Source organism: Macrobrachium rosenbergii, chromosome 36 (assembly GCF_040412425.1).
Source record: "Macrobrachium rosenbergii isolate ZJJX-2024 chromosome 36, ASM4041242v1, whole genome shotgun sequence".
NCBI classification, from domain to species: Eukaryota; Metazoa; Arthropoda; class Malacostraca; order Decapoda; family Palaemonidae; genus Macrobrachium; species Macrobrachium rosenbergii.
The window spans coordinates 29053341-29065186 of NC_089776.1; the positions used below are offsets into that span (position 1 = coordinate 29053341).

Sequence of the window (11846 nt, forward strand, 5' to 3'; positions counted from 1 at the left end):
TATATATATATATATATATATATATATATATATATATATATATATATAGGGGAGGCGGACATAAAGACTTGTTAAAAGGGTCAATTCATTCCCGACGTTTCTGTAATGGCTTCATTACATTTTCGAGGGCTGTACAAAATAAATAACATACATTACAAAAAGGCTATAAATTTAAATTTAAAAAATTAAGCACAATGGATTACAAATAAAAAAAAAATAGAAGGGACAATTAAAAAGGACAACATAAAAAAACAAAACAAAATCTCTCTAAAAAATATACAATATAAAAAAAATATAAAAAGTAAGCAGATATGGACCAACCTATTCAGTGGCAGTTATATATATGAATACATATATGTGTGTGTTTGTGCGCGTGTGCGTACATGGTTGTCATATCCATCTCAACAAGACAGACACTGTCCCCGGCGTCAGCCATGTATATAAGGCCGGTCATTTCAAGCTGCAGACATCATAGCTGTGGTGGCTCTCGCCGAGTGAAGATGGCCTCCTCCTCTGTCAACCCCGGTGTAGTGGCGGGGATCCTTGTGGTTCTGGCTGTCGCCGTCGAGCCCCAGGGTGTTTTCGATGTTATGGTCATCCGGCAAAATGAACTACTCCATCTTGTAAAAGGTATTTATCCAGCATAAGTTATGGAAAACCTGCTATTTCAAATAATGTGTGGAAAATTCAAAACGTTTTCCGTGTGCATCTCGTCTTTGGATGAATGGAGTTAGACAGTGCTGGCTATAACATATATATATATATATATATATATATATATATATATATATATATATATATATATATATATATATATATATATATATATATATATATATATATATATATATATATATATATATATATATATATATATATGTGTGTGTGTGTGTGTGTGTATATATATATATATATATATATATATATATATATTTTTTTATATATTTTTTTTTTATCACATAATGCTGTCTTATATATAGTTAGGTTTGATGCCACAGCACTCTTTACAAAAATACCATTGCAGGCAACAAACGACATTATTTTCGAAGAAATCTTTTATGGTAAAAACGTTTTGTTACACAGTTTTGACAAAGATAAATCTGATAAACTTTCAGGAATTGCAGCGCCCGACAGTTTATTTTTAACAAGAAAACATTCAAACAAGTTGATATAGTTTCACCAGAGTCTCAACTGGGGCCCCATTTGAGGCTAATGGTTCCATGTGCTTTTCTAAGGAACAATATTTGCCAGAAGGTTGTTGTGCTCTTAATATCGACCACTCTTCTATAAGGGACAAGAGGACGGCACTATTCCCCTATTTAGGTCTCGAGAGGTTGCTGAAACTTTTTTGAGAATACAATAATGGCCTACACCCTAACACACAAATCATCGTAACAAATTTAAGTTACAGATAAAGAACGTAATTCAGTGCACTTCTTCGGCCCTGAACATCAAATCATTATCTAAAAATTAAGTAGAATGGCTGTCTGAATGCTGTTTAGTGTGGAATGTATTTTCTCAGTCTATCGAGATACTACTTCTTCTTCTTCTTCTTCTTCTTTTAACGTGCTTTTTCCCACACTGCAATACAGACAAACTAAACGGCATCCTGACGGCCATCCTGTTCAATGAGGTTTATCCAAAAATCCTAAAAGCTAAGCTTCCTGTTTTGATTCGATCTATGGTGGTCTATTGTTTTATTTGACAGGAATGTAAAATGGGGAATTACATAGGAACCACCACATGACAGCTCAGAATAAGGATAGATTTTCATCTTGTAGTCATTCACCATAAATGATATTTAAAAACAAAAGAATTTTCGGACCATGTCAAGTTTAGCGAACCCAACATCCCCATGTCAAGAACAGCAAACCCAATGATCCCCATGTAAAAATGGCCAACCCTTTCCTGTCCGAACTCCAATTCCACATGAGGGCTAGTACTAAACACGGCGAAGCAGTGATTCATCTACACAGTTTCACCGTGTTTAGTACTAGCCCCTGGAGGGTCAAATGTCTGGTACCGAAGTGTTCATGTCTAGAACGGCGAACCCGATTATTCCCAAGTAGAGAATAACGAACCCAATAATCTTCTTGTAAAGAATAGCGAACCCTGCTGCGAGTGGGTTCGCTAATCTTGACACGATCCGAATTTTCAAGATACGATAAAACCGCAAGAAATATAGAACTCCGTTGGGTCCTGGTTTTCATATAAGGATTTCAAAATTGCTGCCCACTGACTGCTTTCATTCCATTCTGCAATCACACTCTATTAAGCAGAATTTCTCATTGTCAAATAGCCCGCAGATTAATAAGTCGACTTCCTCCCTTCCAAAAATGGGAGTGTTAATAAGTTTTTAGCCCAAAAGAGTTAATTACAGGACCATCTGCGTCTGGTTTTAAAGTTTTCTTTTCATTATTTGATCATATCTTTTCTTTCACTTATTTAATTTCTTTTTATGATTTTAACCCTTGTAAATATTCATTGTACATTACTTTTTAACAGAGTCTGTTTATGATTTGTATGTTTTGTGTCTTTTACAGCGCTTAAGATGAGACTAGGTAATGTCTTAAAAATTTGGCCGATAAGCTGAAAGTGCTATGCCGGCTGTTGTCCATAGTATCCTCGTAAATCTATGGTTGTCCAGATGCCCAAACTTTCCAGTTTATATATATATATATATATAAATTATATATATCATATATATATATATATATATATATATATATATATATATATATATATATATATATATATATATATAAACAATATAAACAAATAGGCATTTCTAGCAATACGTGAATGAACGTGAATGACATCTGCATCTATTCAGAATATCTCTGTCTATGTATGACTCCCTTTAAAGCTCAGTCATTTTTTTTTTTTTGTTATTGGTCTTGGCATTCTATCCGCTATGGTTTTTGAAGCGGTTAAAATTATTCCTTCCGTTTCAGGGCACGAGGAGATGCTGAATTCCATTAAAGACGAATGTGTACTCACTAAGCAACTGGAACTTCTTGAGCTCAAGATTAATGCAGGTAGGTCCACATAACAATGTCCTCAGTGAAAAAAAAAAAAATCGTAGTCACATAAATGTAGGTGGAAAGATATCAAAAGTATTTTTTGTTCTGGCTCTTTAAAACTACACAAATAAGGTAACGAGTGATTTAGGTACTGACGGTGATAACATTTCAAGTAATAACGATATGTAGTAGTCGAGGGAACCAGCAATTTTGTAGTTTTCAACTGAAAAGCAGCATTATGACTATGTTCTCAAAAACTTGAGTGTACCAAGGCTTTCAAGCCATGGGCCCCTCTCCCGGTGCACTGTAGGCTTAACTTACAGTTCTTTGCAGCGTCCCTTCGGTCCCTAGCTGCAACCCCTTTCATTCCTTTTACTGTAGCTCCGTTCATATTCTCTTTCTTCCATCTTACTGCGAGGTTTTTCTCCTGTTACACCTTTCAATCCTTTTCAGTCTTAATTTCCCATGCAACGCCAAATGACCTCATAGGTCGCGGCGCTTGGCCTAAATTTCATATTCCATTCCATTCCCTTCAAGACATGGCTTTCCACAGTCGGGGACTCGAGTTTTCTCACTTCAAGGCGCAATCAGGTGTTTATCTGCTTCTTTCTCATTTCCTTCGTTCTCAGAAATTCATGTGGAATGGCGGCTGATTACAGAACAGAAAAATGTCTTTCTTTAATCCTTAAATTTTTTCCTCGTTCGATGTCTGAAATCTATCATTACCATCCTACCCAGTGGATAGGGCGGTTATGGAGTACTGGATCCAGTTTGTCTGTTCCTGAATATTTTCCAAGCTGTTTTGTTATAAGCTATATCATGAAACTACTTTTGTCGAATTTCCTATTCTCTGTTTTCTCGAAGTTTTATCTTGAGTAACTTTACTTTACACTGAATTAAACCAGTGACTCTGGAGCTCCTTATAACCCAGTCAGAATTATGTGAGTCACTAAACTGGATTATTCCAGGCCATTTGAAAAAGTTCTCGATATCAGCACTGTACCTCTGCATGGAAGGCGTAATTTTGCCCGTATACCTCAAAAGAAAATAATTGTTTCCAACTGTCATAGATTTTTTTGTGTCACGCAAAATTATCTTTTTTACGTGTAGGTTTTACATAGCATACGCTCTAATAAAAGTAAATATTTTGGGTGAAAAAGACGAATAAACTACTAAACGATACTCTTGTCCATTAAAAAATCATTAGTTTATATTACAATAAAGACAGATAAATGGATGGATAGCAAAAAGGAGAGTCATATCTGCAGAATGGATGAACCCCAGTGAAGAAAATTTCCACACCATTAGCAATTTCATGCGTTTGCACAGGAGGCTCCTCAGCAGCGCATCAATAGTGGAAAACCCACAAATTGGAGGACAAATATATTTAAGAAATCCGCTTACAGTTTTGGAGCGTCTTGCTCCTCTTCAGCGTGAAACACCAAAACTCAATTCATTATGAGTGAGCTTAGCAAAGAGAGAAAGAAAAAGCAATAATATAATACATGAAACATCAGTAACTAGCAAAACAGGTTGATTTCAAGGGTAAAGGATCATCACGATTTAAACAGGGCGTTTACAAAATCATCTGCCGAGTTAAGCAAGCGTCACTTGTTACTGAGGAGTAACGAAAATAACTGGTACCTAACTCGACAGCTTATTTCATAAATGCCCCCTCTAAATAGAGACGATCCTTTTCCATTGAAATTTGCCTGTGTCATTAATTACTGATATTTCGTGTATAACTATTTTTTCTTTCTCATTGTCAACTTCGCTCATAACGAATTATAGTTGGTTTTTGTGTCTCCACACTGAAGACGGAACGTGAGGCCCCGAAACTGTAAGTGGATTTCTTACATATATTTCGTTCTCCAGTTTGTGGATCTTTGAAATTTAAAAGCTTGATACTGATCTGTTATCATCGAGGGGTTCAAAATCACTTCCACAGTGTCCCTCTTCTCTTTTGATTTGCATTCGGCTTTCCCTCATCACCTTCACCCTGTCTAGCTTTTAATGCCATAGACACACAGCCCTTGATCACGCTCAGATTTACTCTCGCTCTTTTAGGGTTTGGCAAAGGTCGTCAATGTACGATTCTATTGGTTGTAGTCTTCTTTTGTATATTTTGGAAACCGCTGAATGATGAAGAAATCGCATCCTTAATGGAAGAATCATATAAATGTTTAGCGCTTCAGGGAATGCACAGATACTCGTTATCATCAATCCTCTCGGTGGAACAAGATGCCTCTGCAATTGAGTGAATAAATGATGAATTAATGGTAATATGTCTCTTTTCATAGTTTTTGTCAAATCGGTACTGATGGGGAGTGTTACCATTAGAACTGTGGCAGTTGGAATAAGCAAACAAGACGAACTGCAAAGGAAGCTGTTGCGCTGGAGTGGTGTTGCTCTAAGACGAGGGTCTTCAAACTATGGCCCGCGGGTCATATCCAGCCCTCAGGTAATGTTGGAAAATAATCTGTAAGAAGTATCTCCAGCAAAATTCTATGGATGAAGCCCAGAAATGATTTTAATGACTTTTTATACGAGCAATATTATAACTGGTTTGGTGACAAACACTCTGGATGGAAGTTTGTCTCAGAGGATACAACGGTATCAGTCCGAGGATTTGCTGTCTTTAGGGAATGAAAAATGCCCGTTAAATAAATGTTCTGAATCAGTCCATTAACTGAAGGTTTTCCACAGTTCTTTCAGTAAAACGAATAACACAAGCAAGGTGGATATAACAGGCAGATTTAAGAAAATAAGTCACAAGTCGTATTGACATGATTTATCAAATGGTGTACAAATTGTGCTCTTAATTTCTCTAATAGGACTTGGATGCTTGGGTCGAGGTCCGGAAAGAAATATCCCTATTGGCAATCTCCCAGCGAACTACGGCATGCCAAGTCCTGACATGCTCCACGATATTGCTCCTGGTAAAACCACATCCTCGAGTGGAATTCATGGGTAAGTCACCTCAAACATACAGTTATCAGTGTTTTGTCTTGAAATGATTATATTAATTTTTGTCTGAGTAAGTTTTGCAAAGATAAGAAAAAGGACACTAAGGTCTTCCTGAAATGAAAAAAGGTTCATCGGTCACATGAAATAATTTTCTTCCCTTGATTGCCAGTGAGAATGGATATCAAGAACCGTTGATGATATGTTTCAAGAGCCTTTTTGGATGTTCATTAGAGGAGAAACTCTTCAGTATTTAATAATATTTAATTTACTGTCATTTTCACAGCTTAGGACACAAAAATCAGGGTCCTGAATATGTAATGAAATAACATTCCGCAAAACTGAACATATAAGAGAACTCGTGTGAATACTGAAGGTTGCAAAAGAATAGTGTCTTACATGAAAGGCAAGAACATTCCCATTCTAAGCATAGTTATTTCAAGAATAATCAATAAATATTTCTAAACTAGACCCCTCACGGCATGCAAAATGGGAAAAATGTCCTAGAATGGTAGTCGATGCTCTAACCTTTGTTAATTCTTGTCTATTTCACAGAGAACATCATCCAAGGCGGGCGATCGATAGCGGTGACGAATCGATGTTTCATTCCTTACAAGAAAGGCATCCTTGGTGGCTGATCGATCTGGGATCTGAACGGGTCATTTACCATATCATGATTCTGAGTCGCCGAGATTGCTGTTCAGCAAGGTTACATGACCTCGAGGTAAAATCAGACCTTTCTCTGGAATGGGTTATGTCAGTTGAAGAGTCATATATATATATATATACAGTATATATATATATATATATATATATATATATATATATATATATATATATATATATATATATATATATATATATATATATATATATATATATATATATATATAATGTAAATACACATATATATACATATATATATGTATATATATAAGTATATATATACATATATATATATATATATATATATATATATATATATATATATATATATATATACACAGTATATATGGGTGTGTGTGTATGTATAGTGGATGCATGAGTGTGTATGTGTCTTGTATTATCAACAAAATTTAAAATATGTAATAGTTTCTTCCTCAATACAACCTATATGTTCATATTATAAACATTTATAAGATTTTCAATATTCGCATAACAAGTTGACACTTTTTACGCTGGAAATAATTTTGCTGTTAATTTCAATTAGCCTTCAAAGACAAAGAGTTGAGTTTTTTTGCAGGTCTTTCAAATGACTACTTTCTTTTTTGCTGCATTATCATCCTCAGATGACACTTGGTATTTGCATCACACAATTTCAAATTGTATCCAGTAATATAAAAGTTGCAGAAAATATTTTTTTAATCAAATTCTTATTGACAGCCTATGTATTCTATAACTGACCTTCAATGAATGTCAAGGACATAATGATTTTACAAAGGGTGTCAAGAAATATCAGTGTAAGATCACTTTTGAATGTCTGATTGCTTTGATGGTGGCCTTCAAAAGTAACAGGCGTTTGTCTCTCCAGATTCGCCTGGGAACAACTTGCGCACGGATGGAGATTTCTCCTCTTTTGATCTCCTATATTTCTACAAAGGACCCTACACTAAGGACGTTGGATTCCTCATGTATACCTTTGCCCAGGGAGTTAAGGGAAGATACCTGAGTCTACAGATTGTTGCAGAGGAACCGGAATTTCTACAGCTTAACACTGTCAAAGTTATCGGTTTAAGGAACTAAGCAACTATTGCACTGGCCAAAATACTTTTCTTCAAGTACTGTTCAGTTTTTAAAGTCTTTGAAGCCAGTTACAGAAACTATACGGCTACCACATGAAAACTGTACCATAGAATTAAGTGAATGGAACTTCAAGTTGTTCATGACTTTCGCAAAAAGTTCCACCTTTATGGCATTTCAACAACTCTGATTGCAGGTTAAATGTAAAATCTAATTAGTATGACTCTAATTTTGACTTAAGAATCAGACTGGAGGTCTCTTGATACCTTCAAATGGCTCGGGCCAGGATGATCGAGAGGATATCGCTACAAAGGAAATATTGCATGTGTGGGGTAAATAACTATAGATCGTCTACATCAGTGTAATTCATTTTTGCAGACCTCGGTAAATGCATATATCCACATAAAATTAAAAGAGTAAATGAATATTGTTGAGGGGGATCCTTCCTGAAAGAAAGTTAAAGTCTTTGATTTAATTTGTTTGTTAGCGGGATTAAAAAAAAAAAAAACCGCTTGCATTGACTTCTGACAAAACTAAAACAAAACAAAGTGGACTTTCTGACTGTCTACAACTCATTAGATTTTAGGAGAGATCGTGAATTGGTTTAAGGTCCTTTTAGGAGAGATCGTGAATTGGTTTAAGGTCCTTTTATGTGAGTGCGCTCTGCGCTCGCCCGAGGTTTGCGGCGTATTGTTACTAAAGTGATTATCCGCTTTGAATGCGGATTCGACCAATTGAAATATGATACACAGCTTCCTGTGTTATGCATTTTATAACTCAATAAATTCATAACGCTGCATATCAAACTTTATTTAATTTATTCACATGCAAAGGTACGACGTGCTAATGTGATTTGATTGTATATTCTGCCGTTTTGTTTGAATGAATACATAACAGGATTAACAATTATCTTTTCGAGTTCTTGGCCCCATGTTCATCAGGGATGGGGAAAGAATCGTGCTTTTTCCTGTTATGCAGATGTGCAAGACACGAGAACTTTTTCTCAGTTTATTCCCTTCCTCAACAACTACATGGTTTCTGGTATTTTGGACAGTTGCAGCCATGGGAAGCAACTGTAACTGTCCACGCAAGGGCTACAGTACTATCTTTGCTTCCTTGCTCAGTGCTTGCAGACGCCATTTGAGCCATTGCTGATTGCACCTGAGTGTGAAGGTGCTTAAGAGAAGCAAATGAAGATCGGAAGTTTAATGAGCAAATGTATCTCAGAATGAAAGATTCAAATAGAGCGCTGCTTTCTGAAGTGGACCCAGTCCTTTGTTGGCTGAGAAATTCACCTGAATATTTGTTGAGTACGAAGACTTCACATGTGGTACTCAGTAAGGTGAATTTCATGATACCCTTCACAGCTCATCTGATGGAAAGTCAGTCACGCGAACAGTAAGTGAATCGGGTCATTTGGATCAAACATTTTGGAGAAAACAGGTCAGTTATTAACCTAAAGTATTTAAATAATAATAAAAAAAGTTCATTATTAACTTCTTCAGGTCGGTCTGTGCTCAGGATATTAGTGGAATAGTTCCTTCCTAAAAATACCGGGCCCTAATAAAATCTTTAGCAATTTACCGCAGGTGTATACAAATATACACACAAAAAAGCGACGACTTTATCAGTAAAGTAAAGACATAGTTTGCATAGTAAGTAAGTATTAGTCAAAGGATAAAACTTGACTAGGAAAATAAAATGCACCTGTATTAATAAAAATAAAATTTGCAAAGTCAGGCAGCACCAAATACAAAAGAAATATTAACAACTTCTTTTAAACTTTCTCTCGAACTTCGTAATTTGCATAAGGAATCCCATAAGAGTACTGATAAACACCACACTACAATCAAGAAAGGTCATTGCAGAATGAACTGGACAACTCAGCGGACGTTAATAGAATAGTTACCCAGATCTAATGGATAGCTTTCGTTTTCTTTAGTCACCCAGATCTAATGGATAGCTTTCGTTTTCTTTCCCAAACACTAAACGACAAGCTGAGCGGTAGGCCACAACAATCTGTTGAATCTAAACTCAGAATCGGAACTCCACAAAAACCTGATCACTTGTTCCCTCGAGTATAACGAATATTTGAGGAAATAACTCCATTCCATGTATCCGGTTTCCGTGGGACAACCAAAACAATATCATGGCTCAGGGTTTAAGGGATCATTTATATTAAATCTGTCACTGGAGCCTGACGAAAATGTCTTCATCAAATTTGAATCCCCCCCTAAGATGGACAGAACTGTCATTAAGATACTCATCAGAGGATATTTGTCATCTACAGTTGATTAAAAAATATGAAATCCCTGGAATCTTACGGCTTCAGGTCTTCAACAACTGAATGTCTCTGTTTTTATCTTTTTGAAGCTTGTTCTAATTTGTTGTAACATCCTTGGTCCCGTTTCATATGCAAATGCATACATACATACATACATACACACACCCCCATACGCACACATATATATATATAATTCTGACTCGCATCAAGAGAGAACAGCGGTCTTTCAAGTCAGATTCCAGGGCATTAGCAATTCTCCAAGCAGTCAGAAATTTATTTCTGTGAAATACGTTCTCATGTATTCATTTCTATATATATATATATATATATATATATATATATATATATATATATATATACATATATATATATATATATATATAATCATGAAGCTACTGGGGTTGCTGGGTCTGTGCTGTGTCGTGGGTTCGCGACCCGACAGTGCCAATCCATTTATCACTTATAAATTCCCCTTCGGTGATAATTCTCCATCGGAGATATTCCTGAGGTAGCGTGAATTTGATATTAAGCGACATTTGTAGCTTCATGATTGTATATAAATCACGGTGTGTGTATATATACATGATAAAAAATTCATATATATATATATATATATATATATATATATATATATACACACATACATATATACATATACATAGACACTGCTGAAAACAAGGGCGGCCCCACTGGTATAATACCTGTTACTGGGCGTCTAACTTTAAGAGGAGACAAACCCACCTCTAAACCCCAAAGATGACAGAAAAAAAAATAAAATCCAGGCGAAGAATGACACTTTGAAATCCTAATCATGAGGAATGAAAGAGCTCTTTCGTTTAGGGCAAAGAAGTCACCCGCTTGAACCATGCGTTTTCTTTCCATATTTCCCTCCTAATGAGCCTAACACACGCACACACACCTCTCTCTCTCTCTCTCTCTCTCTCTCTCTCTCTCTCTCTCTCTCTCTCTCTCTCTCTCTCTCTCTCTCTCTCTCTCTCTCTCTCTCAATTTCATAATTGCGCAGGTTTGACTGTCGTCTGAGGAACAGTGGTTCCTATATTTCGCCAAAGGATTTTTCTCAAGAGTTCATTCCTACTCTCACATAGCTAAAGAGAAAGCAAAGAAATAGCCACTATTTCTCTAAAAGGAAGGTTCAGTCGTCTTTCCTTTTACTTGACGTGGGTACTCGCAACATGCCTTAAACCCGAGAGGTATTAGGGAACACCGAGTCATGAGCAGCGAGAATAAACGAACGACAGCAACACTCAAGCGTAAATGCTTTCTTATTAAAACAATAACGGCGTCTTAGTTATTAAAGCACAAATTTTGAATCTTCAATAAAGGAAAGTATAAACTATCGAATATACCACGGGAAATCTTCAGTGGTGCGGCACTCGAAGAGCTTAGGTTTGCTAAAACCTTCAACACATCTGTTGCTGCGGTTCCCTTTCGGTTGCTTCTCCTACCCACTGTCTTAGCTACCATTTGTGAGATATTTCATCATATTTCATCGCGTGATGTGCCTTCCCTTTCCCCTAACTTTTCCAAACTGCCGTATGTAGCGTATGGCAGACAGGGCTCAGAGGCATTTCATCTGCGCTGCGGGTGTTTACCACTAGACTCAAAGACTCGATAACCGAGCCTCCGGCTAACAGCTTTTCCATTTGCGAACTTTTCCCATCGACTCTTGGAAATCATCAAGAGTCCCCCACAAATGGCCATAAAGTTTATCAGGCGATATCTTCTTTGAAGAGCGGACAACAATTCCTCTACCTTATATATATATATATATATATATATATATATATATATATATATATATATATATATATAAA

At 36.1% G+C, this 11846-nt stretch overlaps 1 protein-coding gene across 2 annotated transcripts; it reads left to right on the forward strand.

Moving 5' to 3' along the window:
- The first annotated feature begins 237 nt into the window (after positions 1-237).
- On the forward strand, positions 238-8533 carry LOC136825048 (pentraxin fusion protein-like). Of its 2 annotated transcripts, none has more exons than XM_067081102.1 (5): positions 238-630; positions 2955-3038; positions 5858-5993; positions 6543-6711; positions 7519-8533. In XM_067081102.1, the coding sequence occupies exons 1-5, from the start codon at positions 384-386 to the stop codon at positions 7654-7656; spliced, it is 774 nt and encodes a 257-aa protein (XP_066937203.1). In that variant the 5' UTR covers positions 238-383; the 3' UTR covers positions 7657-8533. The 2 variants fall into 2 exon arrangements, with proteins under 2 accessions (XP_066937203.1, XP_066937202.1); XM_067081101.1 differs by having other exon boundaries at positions 369-630; positions 7503-8533.
- The last annotated feature ends 3313 nt before the right edge of the window (positions 8534-11846 follow it).